The 24902-nt window shown below is 34.1% G+C and overlaps 3 protein-coding genes across 3 annotated transcripts; all 3 read right to left on the bottom strand.

The window, feature by feature from the left end:
• Positions 1-2262: 2262 nt before the first annotated feature.
• On the bottom strand, positions 2263-4639 carry LOC142540246 (putative protein phosphatase 2C 65). Its single transcript, XM_075646247.1, has 5 exons — positions 4042-4639; positions 3492-3818; positions 3291-3408; positions 2987-3210; positions 2263-2805 (listed from the first exon to the last, which is right to left on the bottom strand). Exons 1-5 carry the CDS (start codon positions 4252-4254, stop codon positions 2413-2415), a joined length of 1275 nt encoding a protein of 424 aa, XP_075502362.1. The 5' UTR covers positions 4255-4639; the 3' UTR covers positions 2263-2412.
• Positions 4640-6210: 1571 nt separating this feature from the next.
• LOC142540245 (uncharacterized) lies at positions 6211-8425 on the bottom strand. The gene has a single exon (XM_075646246.1). The coding sequence runs from the start codon at positions 7969-7971 to the stop codon at positions 6400-6402; it is 1572 nt and encodes a 523-aa protein (XP_075502361.1). The 5' UTR covers positions 7972-8425; the 3' UTR covers positions 6211-6399.
• A 5836-nt stretch (positions 8426-14261) lies between these two features.
• Positions 14262-24467, bottom strand: LOC142540244 (uncharacterized). The gene is given in 25 exon segments (XM_075646245.1): positions 14262-14480; positions 14597-14659; positions 14923-15031; positions 15442-15487; positions 15827-16052; positions 16054-16083; positions 16262-16340; positions 16458-16627; positions 17072-17136; positions 17290-17358; positions 17848-18092; positions 18310-18416; positions 18573-18815; positions 19377-19424; positions 19505-19714; positions 20214-20300; positions 21182-21301; positions 21840-21932; positions 22038-22115; positions 22606-22668; positions 22902-22973; positions 23084-23195; positions 23271-23314; positions 23706-23777; positions 23984-24467. Coding segments are annotated over 25 exon segments (2868 nt in total). The 5' UTR covers positions 24320-24467; the 3' UTR covers positions 14262-14399.
• Positions 24468-24902: the final 435 nt, after the last annotated feature.

The following is a 24902-nucleotide window of genomic DNA, read 5'->3' as shown; positions in this document are numbered from 1 at the left end:
TAATCCAAAAATTACAATTACAACATTCTTTAGAACATATTTTATTTAAATTCTGTCAGATATTATAATTTGTTACATTCTTGCTTCCAAATCTATTGATTAGCTAAAAATCATAAAATGATTGATTTCTTGTGTGAATTAATGAGTTTTAATAACTTCCAACATAAATGTGAAAAATAATAATTTTATGAGAAACAAAAAATATTGACTCTTAAGTCTGAATAACAGGTGTGAAAACAAATGTGAGTAGTTAATATAGTATCTGGTTTTATTAATAAATGATAGTTAATTTGATTTTATTGATTAAATTTGAGATAAGATGATAAAATATTATTTTGTTTTTTTTAATAGTTTAAAAAATATTAATAATACTATTTATTAAAGGTGATATTGTAATTTAAAATCAATTATTTGATTGACGTAAAATAATTAAATAATATGACAAAATAAATATGAAATATGATAGATAAATTATCATTTGATCAATAGTATGTCATTTGAAATGGTTTTCCGTAGTTTGTACTAAATACTAAAGTATAGTTTGATACATGAGATAAGAGAGAGATTGATAAATAATCATCTCTTATCACACGTTTGGTATCTTTTTAGAAAACTCCTGATAATATAATAGGTCCATGATAAATAATTTTATATAGGGATAAAATATCCCTTTTATGAGATGTGATAATTTTAATCTAATGATAAAAACACCACAAATGACTTAATCGCCCTCAATATATAAAAATCATAAACCCTATTGTTCTCTCATTTTACTTGTATGTAGAAATTAAAATCAAATAAATATTTTTATTTATTTTTATATATTATATAATATGATAATTTTATAAATGAACTTGAGATAATTATATAAATGATTTATATAAATCTCAATAAAATTATTAGTATCACTCGATTAACCTTAAAAATTTATATTTGACTTGACTCGCAAAATTAAGGGCTCAATTATCATATTATATAATATATAAAATTAGGTAAAAAAAATAAATAATGCAAGTACTGTCGGCGCATGAACAGATAAGAAATATGAACTCAAGCAACAAATGTAAAATTATAAAATTTATTATGATAATATTAATTTTTCATTACAATCTAATATATAAATTTAATCATTCTTATTAAAATCATACCAAACGTTAAATATAATATCCTACATCTTATTTATCGTTAACTTATCCTTAAGTTATATATATATCACATGTTTATCCTATCATGTGTACCAAACTATACCTAAGATGATAATTCTTTTCTGTCATACATATGAGTAGGATTCATAGTGTAGGAAATAATTTAATATAAAAAAACTGATGAGGAAACCTACTCGTAATTTAATTTAGAGTATTCTTTTTGAGAGACGGTCTCACGAATCTTTATCTGTAAGACGAGTCAATCCTACGGATATTCACAATAAAAAGTAATACTTTTAGCATAAAAAGTAATATTTTTCATGGATGACCTAAATAAGAGATCCGTCTCACAAAATACGACCCATGATACCGTCTCACACAAATTTTTGCTTTTAATTTAATCAACTAAATATACAAAAATGAAACCGAAAAAAATCATACAAAAAATATACCATATATATTAATATCACAAATTTCAAATTTATTTCCAAACACTTGAAAATAAACGTGAGTGTCAACTTGGATGGGTCGGATCAGGTTGAGCAGTAATACTATTCAAAAATTGCTCAACCTGAACCCAACCCGAACCCGAGAGCTCTCAACCGAACCCGAATCAACCCGATTTTGAATTTTTTTGTAATTTTTTTTAAAGAAAATTAAATAAAATTTTAAAAAATATTTTAATTTAAACACATAATAATCAAATCTCACTCATATCTATGATTTAAATTTGAAAATCTAATTGTAGAAAAATAAAATATATTTACTAAATCAAATAAACAATTGTTTAAAAAATAAAAAATGTTCAAAATAAATATTAAATTATTAAAATTTATGATCTAAATATACAATAAATATTTTTTCAAACATAATATATATATAAAAAAATGTAGGCAATATTTATTAATCATATGTTTTTTAAAAAAATTTAACATTTTGGGGTCCACCCAGGTCGACCGAACCTAACACAACTCAATCCGATCATTTTTTTCGGGTGAGCTATCTAGTTACCCAAAAACCCAAATCCAAACTTGATTGTTTTCGGGTTGAACCGTGTCATGTTGGTGAGTCATGTCTGATTTTGACGCATCTAAAAGTAAACCTTGAATTTATTTTTATATTTTCAAAAATAAATAAATAAAACAAACCGAAGTTACAACACACATTTCCTCGAGTCTCCTCTCCTGCTAACCACTCAAGCCCATTCTTGTTTTTCTTTTCACCTCAATATTTACACACAAAACACTCAGATTATCCCAAATTCCCATCACTTTTCCACATTCTCGAGTTTATTCTTCCCTTGCCTTCTTTTCTTCATCATGTTCGGACCCAAGTTCGAACCATTTCCGCCATTTTCGGAGTTTCCATCACCTTCCCAATTCAAAACCGTGTCAAGTCCATCATCATTTCTCATAGTTTTCCCATAACTGTATGTCTGGTTGAAACTCAACTCGCTCATTTCCGACACGGATTTTGTTAAAACCGGCCTCTGTCGTTTGAAAAACAAGCATACTACAGCACAGTCATCAATCTTGGCTCGAGGGTACTTGTATCTCCACGCTCTAACCGCATGGTCTACAAGATATTTAGCCGACATGGAACGCTTTCTTGATGATGCAACGATCCTTACCACTTCGTTGTTTGTTAACACATCCCATATCTGATAAGACAAAGAGTCTGATGTTAGATCATAAGTACATTATAAAAGAATCCAAGCCCAAAATGATATTGCATTAGATGACAGAACTACTCAAACATAGAATTTGTGAGAGCGGTTATTTTTTTGGAGCCAATGTAGCATCCAGTGAGCTAGAATTACGGTTTCTTTTGTTTTTCCTTACCCCATCAGTGGCTAAGACCACAAATTCATCCCTTTCAGTGAGTTTTCTGTATGTTACTTCGGGAGTGGAAATAAGGCCGAAATCTTTTAAACAGAAATCTCCGAAAGCTCTAGCCATGGCTAGACCAGGGCAATCTTCATGAGGCATCCATATTCTGTACACATTTGGCTCTTCATCCATTGCCATTACTCGGCCTTGGCAGCTTCTGATTCGTTGTGTTTCAGCTGATATATTTTAATTGTGAGGCTATATACGTATTATATTACAAGGTAACAGAAGATCACGAAGAAGAAGAAACACGAACATGGAAGATTTGGTTTAAGATCAACTGTGAGTTGTTCGGCAATAAGCTCATCAGTTTCATCTCTCGTGCAAAGAACAGCCCGAGAATCACCTAAATTTGAAATTATCAGATGTTCACCCTGAAAACGAGAAGCAGAAACAAGAACCATCAAAATCCATTATTTTTTGACGATGATATTTTCAAACAAATGAGAATCTATACCTTTTTAAGAACAGATACCGTTGTCGTCCCACTGCAATAGCTTTCAATCGAGACTTCATTCTCGAGTTCTTCGTCTACTTCATGGAAACACTTGATCAGTCTGGCCTTCCATGACAAGAAATACGGATTCTTGAAATCTGGATTTTCACAGTCATCGTAATTTTCCACATCAAGAGCACAATCATTTCCCTCAACACTGGGCTGTCTGTACAACGATGATATCTTTGTTGGTAAATTTTCGCGAATGTAACGTGCCACCTTGTGGCCAGAAGGGCCGTGTCCATCGAACACACCGCAGAATAACATATCTTTGTCTCCAGAAAAGCTCTGAAAACCATGGTATTTATAGTAGTTATTGTAGTTAGCCTGTCGAAATTCCTCATATCATAAAGCAAATGAAAGGGAAAATGAACATCTACGAATAACATGGATTCATCATTTGAAAATCGTCCGTCAAAAAAAGAAAAGAAAAAGAAAATGCCATAAAATTATCTGCATGAATCAATCACTGATGAAGAAATTAATCAACAGAAAATAGAAAAATGTGTACCTCCCAAACAGTCATGGCGTCTTGGTTGATCCCTTTCTTCCCTTGCTGAGAGAACATAGACACGTATTTAGACGATCCCTGCAGCCTAACGCGTGCACCAGCCTCGCGAGTTAATACTATGTTTTCGTCTTCAAAATCTCTCTCGTGTTCTTCTCCTTCGACCAAAAAACCTTCGAAATTGCCTCCCCTTTGACACGAACAACATGCACCCATTTTCCGCCCTCGACTTCTCCTCTCAAGGGATGAGAAACCCAATAATTAAAGCCACAAAAAATGTTCTGATCCTCGAAGGTTAAAGACAGACCCTTCTGATCAAATTAATGGTTGATCAATTCTAAACAGATTTAATCGTAAGCTTCTTTGGGTAGAAGAAGAATCATTCAGAGGGAATATGGCCAGTTAGATGGATGGATTGCAACATGATCAGAATGAATTCCAAAAGAATCCATTAAAACATCGCAACAAACTTCAATACATTTTCAACATGGGAATATAAAAAAAAAATTGGGAGGGCTTTTTGTTTTTTGGATGACAAAATATGGCCATTCATGCAACAATGGCACATTTGACCTTACAGTCAGACTCCGATCCCACCCTTTTAGGGAGTAGTCGTGAACCTTTGCCTTTTTTTTTTTACTATATTTGACTCGATCCTGCATTTAATGCAGAGTTTTATTTTATTTTATTAATTAAATATATGTTCTTCTTATCCATGTAGAGACTAGAGATGGCCGGCCATCCCTCGAATTAAGTATGTATTATTAAAATTGGCACTTTTTTGTGGCTTCGTTTTGTATTATTGTTTTTCTTATTTTCCTTTCCCTTTGTTCGTTTGTTAAAACTTTGGTAATTGAGACGAACTTTAGTTACAATGGTCTTATTTTGTTTTCTCATTATAATGACTCGGGTTCGACTCATCCCACCCTTTATAATAAAATTTCAAAAAAAAATAAAAATTGATCATTGGGTCAAATCAATATATAATTTAAAAGGTGATAGATTTACAGCTTATGTGAGAATTTCAATTATAACAAAATATCCTTCCATAAAAAATAAAATGCTAGTCTTTATTAAAAACCAAAAGGAACACCATGCTCTCTATAGTTCTTGTTTGAAATATACAGAAAACTTCAATATATATTTAATATATATGGGCACTTTTTTGGTTTTATTTTATTACTTTCTTTGAATAGTTTTTGTCCTTTTAATGTGGTGTTTTTTTTTTAAAAAAATCTTACTGTCTAATTAAAATTTAGACCATTATACTAATTGACTTATAAATAATTTGATAAATCCTTGTATAAATTTTTTATATGTTTTTTTCTTAAAATAATCATTCTTTTCAAATTTCGATGTTATCAATATCTGTATTTTAAAATTCAAATATATTTATATATATATTAATTTTTTTAAATAATCTATCATTCATATGAAAGATAATTAAATGAAAAATCCATAAAATTATCAGGTTTAATTAAACTATAACGCGTGCGAGATCACTAATATCATTGATCGATTGGGCGTTGGTGTGGTACCAAAATGGTTTTGTATTATTTTAATTGATTTTAATATTTATTTGTTTTTCCCAAATCACGAATTTTCTTACGATTTTTTTTATTAAACACATACCGAAGACATTAACAAATTATCTCAATAATCATTATTTACATAAATAATAATCCAAATATATGTAACGAGACTTATCAAATAAAGTCTTTTAAGGATTTGATATTAATCAACAAATATCTCACACATTTGTAGTTTACAAGCTCTGAATAAAAAGTAGTTTAAAAATTGTGTATTTATATCCAGAAACGTGGAATACCGATTCTAGCCCGACGGTCTTACGAATCTTTATTTATGAGACAGATCAAATCTTACCGATATTCACAAAAAAAAAAATAATACTCTTAGCCTAAAAAATAATACTTTTTCATGGATGACCCAAACAAGAGACCCGTCTCACAAAATACGACTCGTGAGACCGTCTCACACAAGTTTTTGTCCTATGAATTGGTCCGAAATCAAAACAAAAACCTTACAAAACCAAAAAATTGTCTAAAACGTTAAAATTCCAAGTATAGACAGACATGCATCTAAGAAACAAGAACCATAACAAAGTTTATGTTTCCCATCTCTATAAGTTTTCTTATTCAATCAACAGAATCATTAAAAGAATCAAACAATTTCATAGGGAAAACGCATTGTTTTACTAGACAACGGTTCACTAAATATAACTGTACCCTTTTGCCTCAAGGGAAGAATACATAGCCAAAAGGAGAAGGAAAAGAACCTACAACATATTCATTTGTTTGCCAAAGGAGACAATGTAAATATAACATATGATATGGTGAGCAATTACCACCATTGATGCACTAGAACTCCGCTCTTCCTAAGAGAAGTTAAAAGATTCAGGCACTGCCCGTACGTTTTCTGGTACTTGGTTGTTCTCTCACCCACACAGCATCTTTGCCACCGATTGTAATGACATTCAAGAAAGATCTCGTCTATTAAGCAAATTGCTCCGGTTTGGAACAATTTCGGAATTAAATCAAATTCGGTCCCTTCCACGTCCATTTTCATCACTACATAGTCATTCTCTGAGACAGTGTTCTTCAACCAATCAGCAAAGTCGAATCCTTGAATTTCATCTACATGGGATGAGCTAGAACCACCTGACGACTGAATAGGTCGAATCCGGCCCATCCCCCTACCTTTCTCTACCTCTTTGTGACTAGGGTCTTGGTTGATTTCGAAAAACAAGGTCTCATTTCTGATCCATGCGGCGTATGGAAGCAAAGTGACCCCCTTCTTGTACTTGTACTCATCATGAAAGGACTCATCTGCTTCGATTGCATATATATCAAATGTCTTGTTCTGCTTAGGATATTGCTTCTTAAACCAGCTGACAATGCTAGAACCGTAGCTTCTAGCTCCAACATCTATATAAACATACCTTCGCTTAAAACTAATGTCCACCATCGAAGACAAGTACTTAATATTCCGCAAATTATCCTTTAGTGTAACCCAGGGTTTTAATGGTTCTTTAGCAATCAGAGGCTCCGCTTTCAGGATCAGTTCTTTTTTATAGTTGGAGACAAAGCAGTTGTCCACGGCTTTGCCAGCGGAAATTTTCACGCCGGGGACATTAATTCTTCCGGTGTTAGAATTCTTACCCGCTTTTTTCATGACAATCTGGCGAACAAATGGCATATCGGGATCATGACCCTGAATGTCCTCAGTCTTTACCAATTTACAGCAATTAAACAAATCAAGAAACGAAGCAAAGCTATACTTGTCTTTTGATGCCGTGTGGACCACCAGAAACCCTTCGGGCTTCAGGGTCCGCCCAATCTCTGCCGCGAAATCACCCGGCCTCATTGATTTCTCCACCACTCCACCTCCGCAAAACACAAAATCAAATACCTCATCAGCAAACGGCTGCTTAACACCTTCTCCCGAAACCACCAAAGGCTTCGAAGGTTTCTTAAAAATACCGATCGAATCATCCACACCATTCTCCCTCAAAGCAAAAACATCTGCTCCCGTCCGCGTTTCAACGCAAAGGGACTTCGAATTGTAGCTAAAAAATCCTTCGGAGATCAGATCCTGGAAGATCGACGAGTAGAAATTTACCGCCTTCTGGAAACCCTCAGTGGTCCACAGATCAGGAATCTTCTTCGAGGTCGACGGAACCGTTTCCCGGGAGCTCGAAACAGCATCTGAAGAGGAATCGGTTACTTGATCGCCTGCGGAGACGATGTTGAAATCCTCCGGCAAAGAGAAGAAACAGAAATCGCCGAAATCACAGGACTCCCCACGGATAGTTACCACATAAGCGAATCGGAGAGCGACGATAAACACGCAACACAACAGCAGACGCACCAGTATATTCCTCAGAAAACTCCGTTTACCCACAGCTCGCTCCATAAACAAAAAAAATAACCGAAAAAAACCCAATTCTTCACCTCAGTTTTCTCTATGTATATACATATGCACGTGAAAACCCTTTCAAAAAATCATCAAAACAGAAATATAAAACAGAATTTAGCGGGAGCAGAAGCGAGCAGAAGTGTGATTAGCCCCGACGAGAAAACAGAAAGGAGAAGGACAAGAGAATCGCAAATCAAGGGAAAGGGGAGGGACAAAAAGGGAAAACATGCCTTGGAAGGATAACTTTTAGGCGAAAATCACTCCGAAGAAGCGAGATTTCAACTCAATTTTTATTAAATTGCGCGCAGAATTATATATTTGGGACAGATTTTTGTATAATTGTGGTAAAGATTTTGAAGGAGAAGATTAACCAGAAAGGGAAAGGTATAGCGGCGTAGACGACGACAGAGTTGAGCGACGTGTGGGAACCAATTGACTATGCTACGCGGCGAGGGAAGCGACATATTTTAATGTGACGTCTTTTATACAATAAGCCTCTTCGGGCCCTGGGAAGGTCTGGCCCATAATAGTACTAGGCTAGCCCATATCCCAATCCAACTGTATATTCTAATACTAGGCCTCGATTTTTTAAATAGGGCCCAGTGTGTATGAGCTGGAAGTTTTCCAAGCCCATAATTAATATGGATATAGCCCAAAATGTGGCAGAAAAAGTTGAAAAGCCCAGCAATTGTTCAAAGTGGACCATGTAATATAATTTGGAAAAAATCAAAAGCGTCTCGATTTTTTTTCGTGTTATATAAATTAAAGTAAAATCTGTAAAATTTAATTTTTTTATAATTTTTTGTATTATTTTCAAATAAAATTAATTTGTTATGCCAAAAAAGGATATTTTGGGGATTGAAAAATTCACCTGAATATTAATTTGTTTCTATGAGACCCAAACTTAACATATACTAGCCAATGTATGCATACGTTGCGTGCATGTCCAGTAATTTTGTTAAATAAATATCTCCTTAAAAACATATAAATTAAATTTTAATTTAAAATTTATTTTTAATATATATATATTTATATAAATTTGATTTTTCATGTAAAGAAAATGAAATAAAGGTGATAAAAAAAAGAGTAGCACTTTTCTGAGACAGTCTTACGAATATATATTTATAAAATAACTCCATCTGATCCATATCTATAATGAAAAATAATATTTTTTGACATAAAAAATTATAATTTTTTTCATTTTTCGAGTCGAATATGAGATTTGTCTAACAAAATTGACTCGTAAGACAGTCAGTCAGTCTCACATGAGTTTTTGTTTAAAAAAAAAAAAAGACATTTTGAGATTATACAAATTACACCAAAACGCTATTTTGTATTATCCTTCGAGTATATATTATATGAAGAACATTCTAAAATCGATTCTCATAATAATTTTTAATCGTTCATCTGTCCATTTTTAAAAAATAAACGACGCTAAATTTATTCCAAGGATAAAATAAAAATTCCAAGAATATTGTTTTTCATATCAGGAAAAAAATGAAATTTTTCACAGAAAAATATATGCGGGCCAATTCATCTATATTAAACATCTTTTTGTGGACATGCAGCAAGAAAATCTTGGACCGGAGAATTTTTTGCATTTGCAGCCAACTTTAATTCCCGACCCCACAAATAATTGGATGGATATCTCATTTCGATTCCATAATGAATGATTGATCAATCTCCGACCCTAAATTAGGATCGTATATAATTTTTATATAATACGATATATTTAATTGCAGCTAATTAATAATATAGATCATGATGTATTAATCCTAAAAAAGTTACTAATAAAATTATGAATCAATATTATCAGAAATATTTTTGATGTGTCGTGTGTCGAGAAAAAAATAAATTATTTTATTGAGAGAAAAATCGAAACATGACGATAACCAGCAACTTGAAACGTTGAATTATCGTATGATCATTTATTGTTAACTATAACTTTTGTAAAAACAAAAAAATCTCAGTGTCTTGATTACAAACCTACAATTGATATTAGAATCAATATTACATATTCGAACTCATAAATTGTAAATTGGTGCAAAACACATACGTACAACTTAATCCTATATATTTACTTACATGGCCATGAAGACGGCGTGTCTTAATTATGAATGAAAACAACATTTATACTTAAAGAACCAATTTAGTAAAGTCTCCACCGATCTATGCAGTACTAGTATGTGTGTGTAGATATATTAAAAGGGGAAAATATATATGGTGGATATAAATGAACAAAAATTCTTGTGAGACGTTGTCACATGTCAATTTGTGAGACGTTGTCACATGTCAATTTTGTGAGACATATATTCTATTAGAGTCATTCATAAAAAAATATTATTTTTATGCAAAAAATATTATTTTACATTTTAAATATGAGCATGGTTGACTTGTCTCACGAATAAGATATATGAGATCGTCTTATATCCCATATAAATGTTAGGTAAAGGGTGCCAAATTTCTAAACAAATAGCTAGTTGGTATTTCATGATCATCATCCATCCACATATGCAGGAACAAAATTTTTTTGTGCGCGCGCGCACACACATATAGAGTCGCTAATCAGCGAATTTTCTTTCGTATCAAAAATTTATATATATCCAAATCTTATTATTTTTGCTGAAAAATTAAATTTGAATGTAAAAGTATTAAATTAATTATTCCAAGAATTAACAGTAAATTTATTTTTGGTATACGACACGTATATATATAGTAAAAAGATATATGAAACGAACTAACGAAGGCAGAGAATGGAAGTATGACCCAGCTATTTATTGAAAACGTGTTCCGTGGAAGAGACTCGACAAATGCAATGCACTAACGAAACGAAAGAACCAACGATTTATAAATTGACATATATAACTCATTATGCTTGCTACCTACCTACCTAGCTAGGGTTCCACCATCGATTAATGATTTATTCCACACTCCAATTATTAATTTTTATATCACAAAATTGACACATGAAACCGTTTCACATGTATAATTTTTTTATTCCACAACCGAGGACGACGATTGGGCGGGTGCCTAGTTCCCATCCACTGTTTTCGATCCGAGTAATTGAATTCAGTGGTTTGATTGTTGTGGGGATGATTTCGAGGAATGTCTCAATCTTGTACACGAGCGGCACCTGGTTGGATCCAGCTCCAATCCTTAAATGCATTGGCCCCTACCATTCATTATTTGAGCAAGATTCATTTCAAAATATGGAGGATCGGATGTCATATTTTATTTTACTTTTTGTTGGGTTTGTGATCGATTAGATGCAGGATACATACAGCTATATTTTAATATAACATAATAATTCTCGTAAATTTATAATGAGTCAGTCTCTTGTGAGATGGTATCACGAATCTTTATCTGTGAGACATGTTAATCCTGCCGATATTCACAATAAAAAGTAATACTCTTAGCATAAAAAAATAATATTTTTTCATGGATAACCCAAATAAATATCTGTCTCACAAAATATGACCCGTGAGACCGTCTTACACAATTTTTTGTCATTTATAATTGGCAATTAACAATAAAAAATATGTAAGTTACATAACAAGAAAAGAAAAGTAATATTCCCCGTGAAAATGCTTCAAATTGCTATAAATATATCACATCAAATATAAAATTGGAGTCACCATTTACAGAAAAGAACAAGAACCAAATTAATTACTTGGAATCTCTCTCAATTCAATCATTGAAAGGAGAGATCATTGTAGTCACGTTATGTATGTAAGTTTTTTACTTAGCTCCCTAAAAGCAATTCTTTCCAAATCCAAAGTTCAGCCCACCTCTTAGACTCGACTTCGTTGAACCGTATAATGTAATGATTTTTTTTTGTCACATATATAATTTATTATGTATATTAAGTTCAAGTCCACCCCAACTTTAATTACTCGATCCGTTCTCTGATTATAATGAAATGAACAATAAAATGATACCATAGTTTTGCCGAATACTAGAATAACCCAATGATGCAATACAAACACAAACTTCTCAGAATCAAATATCTCATCTTTGTTTACTACGAAATTAAATTTTAATTGTTTGGTTCCGATGCAGACTAAAAACTAGCTACTTTAATTTCTTCGTTAATTGCCATTGATTTTTAAGGATCCTAGATAATACCTTGCACCATATAAGGCCTAACAAATCTCGTGCTACATGTTACACCACATCATGTCAAAAGAATATAATGCTTAGACAATTAATGTAAAACAAAATTAAGTGATGTGACATAATTAGAAGAGGACCCAAATTTATAAAAAAATATATTTGTTATATATATCATATACTAAAAAATAGATATGAATTCATAATTCTCTAATTGATAGTATAAAAATATTTATCGACATATAGTTCTATGTACAATTTTTTTAAAATTTTTTTCTCTAAATTTCCCTATAAAAGGCCTTCCTCAAAGCATAACATGCAAGAACACCAACATCAATAAAGCCACTTTACTTCTAAAGAAAGTAACAATACTTGTTCCTTCTGTTATTCGTCATCAAAATGGAGGCAAAAAATGTGAATCTGAACACTTCAGCGCTGGAAAATCTGAACGCCACCGCGGTCGAAAACGTCTACAAGGCGTTATCCAGCGGCGACGACGCGGCCAAGAAAATATCCGGGCTCATTGCTAGTGACTTAGAGTGGTGGTTTCATGGGCCACAAAATTGCCACCACATGATGAAAATACTCACCGGGAAATCCTTGCCGTCGGATTTCAAGTTCGAGCCCCGGAGCATCGATGCCATTGATGATCGGGTGATCGTGGAGGGGTGGGAGGGGGCTCAAGTGTATTGGGTGCATGTGTGGACGCTGAAAGATGGACTTATCACTCAGTTCAGAGAATACTTCAACACTTGGCTGATTGTCAGGGATTTGAGGAGGCCCCTCGCCTGCCTGAGCGACACCACGTTGTGGCAGAGCCACCCCCGAGACCTCGCAAAACGGTCGCTGCCGGGGCTGATGCTTGCGATATGATGGTGGCCTGTGGCGGCAGGCGTGCGAGTGGAACTAAATATGTGCTACATTTTCCGGAATGAATTAAATTAATCTCTTGTAATTACTAGTAGGGAAAAAAAAAGTTTAATTAATATCCAATTTTAATGTAATATTCCTGGTATTAATTAGAATAGAAGTGAATTAAATTTGACATAAGTGATTAAACAACATAGGTTCTTTAATAAGGCAACTAAGATGGAACAATTTGCCAACATCCAATCAAGTCATGAGATTCATTGATGGGCCAAGCACAAATGATTTGAATCAGTTTGACTATACATTTGAAGTAGTTCAATTAAAATACGTTTCTAAGTCCCTAAATTCATTCCAATAGATAAGACATATTATTAGTCTGTATCATATTTGATTAAAGATAAAAATCACCACGGGTCGTAATTTGTGAGACATATCTCTTATTTGGGTCATCCATGAAAAAATATTACTTTTTATTGTGAATATCGATAGGGTTCACCCGTCTCATAGATAAAGATTTGTGAGACCGTCTCACGAGAGACATACTCTTCATCTCAATGTTATTGCACGGAAGAGAAATGAAATTTTACAACAAGGAAACAAAAAAATTTCAATTGTTGAAGCCCTGTGCATTATCATAAATTAAAGTGTTAGATTTTCCTCCCAAGTAAAAACTTGTGTTTTTTAATTCTGGTTCATATTCTGGTAAAATATTTACCCGAGCAATTTCCACTGATACGCCTTCTTTTACGCGACATTCAACTTCTTCATCCGTGACAAATCCTGGCTCAAATCATTGTACAGAGAAAGATAAGAAACCTATTCAAGTAGTAATAAATTGAGAGACGCCAAGTTTCAAACGACAGATATATTTCTTCTAATTTTTTTTTTAATAATTAACTCAGAACAAATTTCAAACACAAAGATACTCGAAAAATTTATCAAAGATTTGGCCAAATTCTTCAAGGGGGCATTGAATCTCTTAACCTCTTTTTTGCATGGTGACCAAAAAACACTTATTACATACTATGAAATCCATATGTATCGGATCTAATTGCGAAATAAACCTGAAAATGCAACAACTGTAAAAAAAATAAAAAAATAAAAATTGGCACCTCCTTGATAGTCAAGGATGAATCCTTGGGCATTTATTTGTTATTTTTTAAATACTAAAATTACTTATTTTATATTTGATATTGTAGTATAGCTATAGCCTCATTACTGCTATTGTGCAGTTCACAGTTATTGGGTGGGATGGGGAAAGCAGTGCCGTCTGGTGGACACTATTAAAGTACAACACAGCATTAGGATTTAAAAAAACCAACAAGCCAAAATAGAAATGTCATAGGGTCATTCAAACTCTTACAACTTTCTTGAAACACAAGTAAAATATCTGAAAAAGGACAACTATTGCATAAATCCACAACGATTAAGATTATAATAGTGGATTACAAAGATCTCTCAGAAGCCAAATCCAGCAGAGTACGGAAGAATCTGTGAGGATACATCGGAGGCTTTTCTTCAAGTGCCTACATGAAAATTAACTAACTCTTGAGTTGACTTGTATCAAATTATACACTTATCTACTGACTGACCAAGCCTCTCCCCATATCGAATGAAGAACATCATCAAGTGTAAAGTTCACCTGGTGAATTAATACGGTGGAAGGCGTCATCCCGGGAACAGTATTAACTTCTATGATTAATACCTGAAACAAATGTTATCGACATTAAGGTTAGGTGTTCAATTTCAAATATATGGAAAACATCAAATGATTTTATGAGTCCTCGAAACAAATATGATGAGACACAAAGTTACATTGCGAAAAAAATATCAACATCTTGTTGTTGGAAGAAATTCCAATGACAAAGATACATAGAAGTGAAATTATTTTGCAGCGGATAATAAATAGTTTAGTTATCTCACCACATAATTATATGGTTTCACTCTCATATTTTTAGCTGAACATACCTCGCCACTGTCAACGTTAACGAATGCGTCGATTCTTGAAAATCCCTCCAACTGCAGCGTATTTGCTATGAGTTCAATACGCTTTTTACATCTCTCTAAGGCGTCACTTCTGTTATCATTACAAAGAATATAAGCAAAAATAAAGAAGTTGATGAATAAAGCTGGAAATGGCATTGGACGGAAAATGATTCATTGCAACTTAAAAAAACATCAAAATCTTATTTAAAGTAAAGCATCTTTATCGCTTAGTAATAGAAATGAATTGAATGCCTAGCAGCAGCAGCATCAAAGAAAGGACCTCAGCATCAATTAGCGATGAAATTTCTTTCAGAAACAGAGTAAAATAAGGTAATTAAACCTAAATGCCTTCAATATAGAAATAAACACATCATGAAACCCATGATAGCAACTTCATAGGCAGCATAATGGACATAGATTGCATAGAGTACAGAATATCACTATTGCAGCTGTTATGCATAGTTAGATGAAGAATAACACAAGAAAAGGCACACACCAAACCTTATAATAGAGAGGGGAGGTGGTGTCAAATTGATGCCAGTACCACCTGACAAAGAAAAATCAATTTCATCAGGCGAAAGATTGTTTAGTGCAGTCACCGTCCAGGTTTTACAGCAAATTTGTTTTCTGATTCCGGGAAATAACGCAGATTTACCAATCTCAGATCTCCAACAGAAGTCAAAAGTACGGAGGTCCTTGTAAGGTAGACAAGTCATGTTTGTACATAAGAATCATTGATATATTTGACTCAAATTCAATGTGTATTACACGCATAAAGTTTTAGGCAATTTTAAAGGCACTCCTATTTTGTTTATTGAAAACAAAATGAACAGATCCAGGATATGCCAAGAGAACTTAGAAAACACCCACTCAGAAGAAGAAATACCTTGAAATTTCTCCTCGAGAGATAATATATCTCCGGATTCTTTCACGGTAATGCTAGGAGACAATGAATGCATTGATCCATGTTTTCCTACAACGCCAACCGTTACTTCTACCCATCTGCTGTTACCTTTCCATAGAAGATGGTGCATATTTTCCTCACTTGATTTGGAGGAAACTACTATCTCATCGGTCTCGATAAATGGCTCAAATATTAAGAGCTCTGGAGGAAGGAATTGGCATCTCAATCACTCCATGTGCCTAGAAAAACTACGGGTTAAAAAGTAAAATAAAAATTGTACATCAAAACAACTAACTGATGCAGATACCGAATTACAATCTATAAGCTTTACGTAATACGTTTCAAAAAAGGTCATAGTCCCACAACTGAAAAATTAAGTAATTATCATGGTTAAGTGAAAGTCGAACTCATACATGCCTTTGATAGACTATTAGGAGGAATCTGCGGAAGACAATTCTCCAGTGCTTTAACGTACACTGCTAGATCTCCATCGCACCTGTATCATAGAAATACATGTGGCATGCTGCAGCTTATTAAAGAAAACCAAGACTTATTCAAACATGAAGCTACCAGAACGGCATGTGCCAAATAAGAGGGACAAACATAAACCTACCGTAATCTTGCCACTCCAGTTGAGCAACCGTCTCTAGCTGGTTTAACACATAAAGTTCCAGACTGAAGTTTTGATGTCAACTCGTGCCAAACGTTAAGGACAGGCATTTTCAGGAAGTCATCTTTCCTTCTGACATCCTTAGGAATAGTAAGGACGCCATGATCTACGAGCTATATATCAAAATAGAACAAGTTTCTCATTTATCCTCTGCGGGTCTTTTTTGGTCAAGGACAATAATGACGATGGTTAGATCTCAAAATTACTTTCAATAAACCATTTGAAACTACATTTCTTGACTTTCTTTTCATAAGATTCACCTCGACATTTGTTACAAAGAAAAAAATGGAGAAAATATAGAGTTGGTAAGAAGATTTGTCAACAGGCAATATAAACCGATGCCGTGCTGAGAGATAGGTATCGTCTATCTATCTGCTAAAACTACCTTTCAGCCTTTTTTGTATATTTTATCCATCTAATATGCATCCACAGATCCACAACAAACGGATAACAAATGACGGTGCCAGAAAAAATGCAGATACGATGAATGAGAACAAGAGAATCAAGTTTGAATGTATCCTAATTTAACAATGATTGTGTACAAAGATGTTTCATACATGTTGGAGGGAAACTGACGTGGCAACTTTATCCATGCATGTCTTGGACGCCATCACACCTGGACCTAAAGTTTAAAAACTGAAAGAATGAATATCGTACCACAAAATTACCACACAAAAGGACCAACATGCTAATGAGCCACGGTCAAAGTTGATCTTAGTGATAACACTGAATTCTTTCCTTCCGAGCATGCTCCAATGAGATTAAAAAAAAAAACCTGTATAAGGGACTCCTTCAGCCTCCAATAATGATTGGAGTGTTCCATCTTCACCTATGCCTCCATGTACTGTCCAGTGCATTAGACTATCAGTATTTAATCATAAGAATTTTTACCTTCCCATATATATTTCTACATAAATACAAACAAGACTCTCTTCCTATAACAAATAGGATTCAAGTAAGTTTCATTTTCGAACACAAGTTAACTCTAAAAATTACTTTTCTAAATATCACATAAGTGGCATTAATTTAGCAGGTGGCTCCTAATTGAATTGTAACTTTGTAAGTAAACCCAACTTTCTTCTCGTACGGGAATTTTTATTTAATGGGGGATGACAGTCAACCTCCATGGTTAAAAGAAAAACCTAATACAGTCGGCAAAAAACTTGAACCCATATAAGGATGATAAACTTATTTTAGTACCCCAAACTAGTAGGGATTAAAACCATGATGAGGATTGTCAGGGGGAACCAAAAGAAAGCAGCAATATAAGTACAGACCAAAACCAAATACGGGACAATGACAAATGACAAGTGATTTATAAAAATGGAAGAACCTGCAATAAAAACTGTTGCCCCAACTGCCTTCGCATGCTTGATCCACTGTTCCAGGGAACATCTCTTCGGTAAATCATCAGATAAATCAAAACCTTGGAACCAATCTCGTCCTTTTAAGGCTTCCATGATGTCATTCATTACTTGGCTCCGCAAATGAAATGTCAATGCTGCTCGGACGGGTTCAATTGCCTCAAGACATGCATCAAGCACTTCTTCTGTAGTATGTCTAAGCACAATGGAATAACTGTACACCAAAAATTAAAATTGTATTAAAACAAGAAGAAAAAAAATGCTAAGAGAGTGGCATGATCAAGGATTGACTGTATTGTTGAGCAATTAAGCATGAGTATTCGTAAATACTATTATGTTGAGCATATAATACGTAAAGTTGCAAGCAGTAGATCAGGTAGGATAATTAAAATCACTATTAGTTGTTTATGCAATGTATGGTGTACACATACGGCAAGGACCAGACCACCCTGGAGCTTATTCCCATATTTTCCTTGTCCGAGTCCAAATTAGGTGAAAAACCATTTCCAGGAGCAAGCAAACATGCTATTACCTCAAGCTGCAAAGAAAAATAATAACAATAATATCACAAAAGATAAAAGTTGTGACTGGTGATTTCCTGAGATCGTTGTTAAAATAAAGAATTTACTCTTAAGCCCAAAAAGTGAATACTGTTTCCACAGCATTACATAGAAAAAGACAACTAAATACTTACATCATCAAATGCTTGCAGGTTTAGCCAAACATTAGTTCCACTCATTAAAGATACTTGCCGCTCCGATGTACTGCCACCAAAAATAACAAAAACTTTCTGGGCATCTTGATGTTCCGATAAAGCTTGTGAAGATTTCAATCTTAGCGAGGAACTTGAAACCATATTGTGTTCCAGGAGATTTGGAAACCGCAAGCAAGCATGTAGGATTATGGTCCGTAGGATATTAGAATGTGAAAGCCCAATCTACAAATGATCGTATCCGTAAAATGTAATTCACTTAATATATCACAGTAGCACAGTTTAATAAATCAGATTTATAGTTCAAAATATTTAATTCTCTTTACGATGAAATTGTCAGATATGAAAAAGATCACATAGAAAATGCTACAATAGAAATTTCTCATTCCATTTTTCACAGGGTAAAGCAGGTGAAATTTCAGGATACAACACATTACTTTTATTGGAACTGTTCACAACAGATTTTATTTAGATTGGAATAATGACTAGTTCCATCCACTAAAGAACAGGGCATAGGTTTGTGGTAGTTTCTAACGAAGGACACTTAATTCATACTTTGCACATATACCTCTCTCTTAGCAGGACCATACTATGAAACATAAGATAAGAACAATTGAGTACCAAAATAGTCACAGTAAGATAAAGAAGCATGTATAACATGAAATCCATCTAAAATTTTGCAAGAATGTACTAATTTGTGTTGGATATCACCAGAAATTCCATGAGTTCACAAGTGAAAATACTATTCGACAAACTATCCACATAAAACAAACATTAATGGAGCACCTTAGAAGCTTGCTGAAATAAGAAACTCGTTTGCTCCATCCCACTAACCTACAAAGAAAAAAGAGGAAAGATATTACTGCAAATCATGAAGTGAAACTAGGACAACATGATGAACATTAGTATCTCACCAGGTTAATGTCAGTGAAAAGTATTGTGCCTGACTTGGACTTTCCAATCTTATTGCCGGTAAGATAAGCCGTATGAGCAGAAGGTGGCAAAAACCAACCATCAATTCTAGCAAAATCACGGAGGCCAAGCCGTTGAAATAACAACGAAGCTCCTTCACGTATATTTTTTATAACGTCTTCTGGAAATCGAGGTGGAGTATAGTATGCTACCTGCAAAATTTGTATGGATAAATTCAGATGTATCCTTTAAGTTCAACATTTTTTAGGGTTGATTTTTTAGATGCCGAGAAATAATGGGAGATGTTCCAATGTTGAGTTACAATTATATCTCTCCATGTAACTATGCAGACTGACGTTCAGCTCTCCCTTGGTTTGTTTGCTGGAGTCAACTGTTCAAAATAGCAGTGAAAAAAAATAAAAACTATGAAGTTGTGCTCCCTAAGACATATCATTTTCTGGAATTTTTCTACATCTCCAACACAACAGAATTCACTTCACAATTGCAAAAGGAAGATTCCGCCAATAAAACAGTTTGCCATCTTGACCAATCTAGAAAAGTAGCTTCTTTCTGCTATATGATACAGAAATTATTAAATCCGCTTTGAACAGCAGTAAAAACGTATAACCTGAAAAGTTACTATTCATAAAATTTTTGAAATCATAATGAAAAGTATATTTATGCAGTGTGAGTGCGATTAACCATTCACACCTGTTTTGTTGGTAGGTACTTTCGCCGATAATTGAATATAACGTCCTTTTCACTCGGGTCAATGCTGCCTGGAGCTTGCAGTTCAACCTAGTAATCAAGTAAGCAAGTAAATAGTGGTTGAACCCAAAACAACCAGTTTAGAAAGCTAGCTCCACAGTGATGTCATAAATCCATGTATAACCTCAAAAGATTCACAGATTTAGTACTGACAGGATACCACGGAAAGCCGATTACATCGAACATTCTACATGCAAGATTTGGAATGTCACAGTTCACAATTAGTTCACAAATACCAAATAATCAAGAGAATATGAAAAGTTGAGACACCTCCAAGTGAAAATAGTTCACTAGATCAAAAAACCGGTCAACCAGAGTATGAACACATGTAACCCCCAACTACGACAGTAACTGACTTGTCTTCTTTTTACAAATAGAATTTTTGTTGCCTGATTTTCATCAGGATCACCTTAAAAAAACAAGTTATCGAGTTCTTGTCAAGCAACTTTGAGCAATAAAAATTAAAGAAAAAATTACTAAAAAAATAGTTGAAAGTGGATATCTATAGAGTAAAAAGTAAACAAGAGACAAATTTGAATTTTTGATAGAAGCGTAAATAAATAAGCATCCTTCATAAAAAGCAAAAAACACTGATAAATTTACATGTAACAAGAATAGAAAGTGTACACAAGTTCTATACAATTTCGCAGGCCACAAACCCGTAACTCAATCAGGGAATAATGCAGCTCAATTACTTAACATTGATGCTAGATTATCATTTTGGGAAAATTGAAATATACTCGAGAATGACCATTGTTGCATTCTGGAAAGAAAAATAAACTATAATATAATTGATACAACTCAGAGGCAGCTGGAACAACGACTGAATTAAGCATAAAACAACCGAATATAAGCTAGATATATTATGATATTGGACAAATATGCATAAGACAAGATATGAGAGAATGTACCTCTGTTGGCAGTAGAGCAACAGGCTGACAATCCGAACCAGGGCCCATGTCAAGGACAATAGTTGTAAATTCACAACCTCCTTCCAGAAAAATTTCAACAAGAACCTTATCATCAATTCCCTGCTCAAATAGAAAACAATGTTTGAGTTAAATGGATGTATCTCTAGAACTCAGAGATTTCATAAGCACAACTGAACGCTTGCTAAGTTTTTCAATGTGAGTTAATTAGCTTCAAGTTTGTCATTTTTCCCAACTATACTTAACCATCATAAAGTTTGTCAAAACTCAGATTCTTATAATTTTAAACAGGCTAAAGTCGAACTAACAAGTGCACATTTCCACCATCTGAAAACTAGTTTCATGCTTAAGGCTGTAGGACATATCAAAATCAATGTTATCTTCAAAAAGCCAATTGTTTCTGCCTTTCGGGCATACTGGTGATAAAAACAACTAAAACTGTTATAGGTCTTTCCTTTTTCATGACTGGTGACGTACTCATCAAAAAGTTATTTCTGGTCAGATAATGATAAAATAAAGAGTCAAATTTATATCCCTGCCGCCTCAAACTTCATCCAATTTCAACTTTGAGGGAGCAAGTATAAACTCTGGTGATTAAAAACTAAAAGGAACTACACATAAATGGACTGCATCAACTTACATCTGAAATAATTGCATTCGCTTTTTGGAGAGAATCAGTAACACCATAAGCAACTGTAACTCCAATGCTTGACCCTGCTCTGGTAGGTTTTACCTGCCATTATCACAAGAGAGCTTGGTCGCCCAGTAAAACATAAAGTGATGGCTTGTTACCACAGTACCGCACTCTCCAAATTTTCAGAGATGGTAAAAGTCCTACCACAACTTTTCCTTCTTCTGCATCCAGATGATATTTGGTAAACCAAGTTGACAACTCAGCTTCATCATTTTCAGTTCCCTGGAAACCATTATACCAATGTTACAGGTGTCATGTGATTGGAAAATGCAGTAATGATTTGCTGCTTTTCATACAAGAATTGGACGCATATGGAGCGCTCTTTTATGTGTGTGTGTGTGTGTTCCACCAATAAAAAAAACTGGAATTTATTAACTCTTCAACAGGTCAAGAAACTTTAGACAAGTGCATATTAGAACACTCTCTCACTTGAACTGGATTCCAATCAGAAATTGAAGTGAAGAAGAAACTGCTGCCAAGACAAATACAAGCAACAACAGAAAATTTATATACGGTTGAAAGGTTCAGGTTCTGAAAAGAGTAAAGACAAAAAGAAAACACTCTGTAATGATAAAGCTATATTACGACACCTAAGGTAACATGAGAATATAAAAACATGCATTCAAGCAAACAACTGAAACAAATTACCAGAAAAAAAAGATAAAAATCATTTCAGAAGCACATAAAAGGTTAACAGAAATTGTAGGGTCACCTGAATTAGAAAACTGGGTACTGTAACAAATCCATGTTTGTGAAGCTCCAAAGAGGCATCATGCTGCAATTTGTCAGAAAGTATGGCATCAAACTCGATCACTAATCAGAACCACTCCCAGAACACCACCAATCTAATTCAGCCAACTAAGTTACTATTACATGATATGATTGACTAAATTCATACCATCTGAAATGCTAGACCACAATGAAAACAATAGGAACGCTCACAAGGCATTCACTACATATAATTAGTCAAACGAAATTATTTATTGGCTAAATATTCGAGAAACTTACTTTATCAAAAGCCTTGCGACATTCAGTGGAGCGGGTTCCAACAAATGGAACGTTCGACTTTTCCAATAGCTCCTAAAAATATTTGTACACACGTGACATGATAATGCAATTGACCAATTAGCGGTATAACTTAAATATCAATCAAGAAGTTCATGAATGTTTAGTGTTGAATACAATCTCACTTGGATGCCACCATCTTCTCCAAAGCGTCCATGTATTACAGGAAAAACAATGTCCACAGAGGCGGCTAGGTGTTCAGCGAAATCAGACAAAGAATTGAAACCACGGGCAAGGCTGAATAGAATTATCTTGTATCGGAAAAAAAATTAACCATAAAGAAAAAAAGGCAAAGCCCAAGCAAAGTCTTACCTTTCAAGTTTGAAATCAAAGTCGGCAGGTGTGTTCGAGTACAACTATAAAAAAAATAACAAGATAACTCAACAACCAGATAATAAAAGCATTTTAGCATAAAAATCAGGTGTTTCACAATTCAAAAATTGTCTCATTTCACATAAATAATTATTCCAGTAGAAATTATAAGAGAGCAGTTATATGTATTGCAATGCAAAATTGGTAAAATACATTTCCTGCGTGTCCCTAACATATAAAATCGGGTATGGATATCACATTCATTGGATTCTCTTCTTTCATTTTTGTCCAAGAAAAGAAAGATCGAAATCTCAACCTCTTCGCCATCAAATTATGAATTTCAAATTCATATTTAGCTCAACCATATCTTAAAGTCAACGCGGCTACATTATTATATAAAGCTAAATATGGCAAGCAAGAGAGAAGCCTGCAGACCTGAGCAGATGATATGGCATATGCTCTGAGATTGCAGTCAATGTAATAGCAGCTTACATGCAAATCGTCACCCTGTTACAACAGGGCATATTCAAGAAAACAATGTAAGTATAGGCTGTATAGCTAAACGCTACAAGTTTATTACTGTCAAATCGACAATACAACAGTGGTCAAATCCAGGATAATCGAAGTAACACAAAAAAAAAAAAAAAAAACACACACACACACACACACACGACAAATATCTGTGCGCGTCAGTATAGCTCTAAACACCATGCCTGAATATGATCGAGCACCGATCGAGCAGAGTTTAGTGAAATTCCACGCTCTGCGGAAGGACCACCGCATACAAGTCCAACTCTCAAAATCCTACCTTCGTCGCTAGCGGTGCGATCACTCGCTACCTTCAGGTCTGCTATCCCGGCGGATGCCACCACTAGTCCAACTCCTCGAGAACAGCGTTGGAATCCCAAACTCCTCTTTTTGGATGGTGAGTTAAGGACAAGAGCTCGGATAGCGGATGCCGGAGTTGCCAGCTGTGCCAAGCATCCGTTACTGGGGCAGAAATTAAGATGCACGTGATTAGTATTCAGAGCGAGCGAAGAGAAAGCCATTGGAGTTAGGGACAACCAGGGTGGCGCTCTTAGGGAGACGAGTTGTCGGAGTTGGAGCCAAATATATAATACTGCGTGCGCTTGTATCGGGACGGCAGATTGCCGGTGGATTCTCTGTCGTTTTCGTTGGTGTCCATGGTATGCTGTCCTCTTGCTTTACTAAATAATTATATATATAAATAGAATCATGAAATTTATTATTGTAATGACTAATGGTATTTGTCCTATCGTTTTCTAAACAAATTATATATATAAGAAATTGTTATTTATTTTCGTAAAAAAAAATATATTGTCTGAAAATACGTGAGAATTGAATAAGTAGGAGCAGAATCGACAAATGATGAGCTATTAAAATAATAATTTGTGGCCGTTGGAATCGCTTTTTAAGTTTTTAATTAATTAATGGGAGATTGGCCCACTTGGAAACACCATAATATATATATATAGTTTTGATATATGCACACCTATATGAACACCGATGATGTGTCATTCACCTATTGAATGTGATGAAATATAGAAAAATTGCGCATCCAATGGGTGATTGACACCTCATCGGTGCTCACATAGGTGTGTGTGTAAAAGT

This window comes from Primulina tabacum, chromosome 3 (assembly GCF_025594145.1).
Source record: "Primulina tabacum isolate GXHZ01 chromosome 3, ASM2559414v2, whole genome shotgun sequence".
NCBI lineage: Eukaryota > Viridiplantae > Streptophyta > Magnoliopsida > Lamiales > Gesneriaceae > Primulina > Primulina tabacum.
Note: the sequence above shows the minus strand (reverse complement) of the source record. Positions and strands in the feature narration are given on the sequence as shown.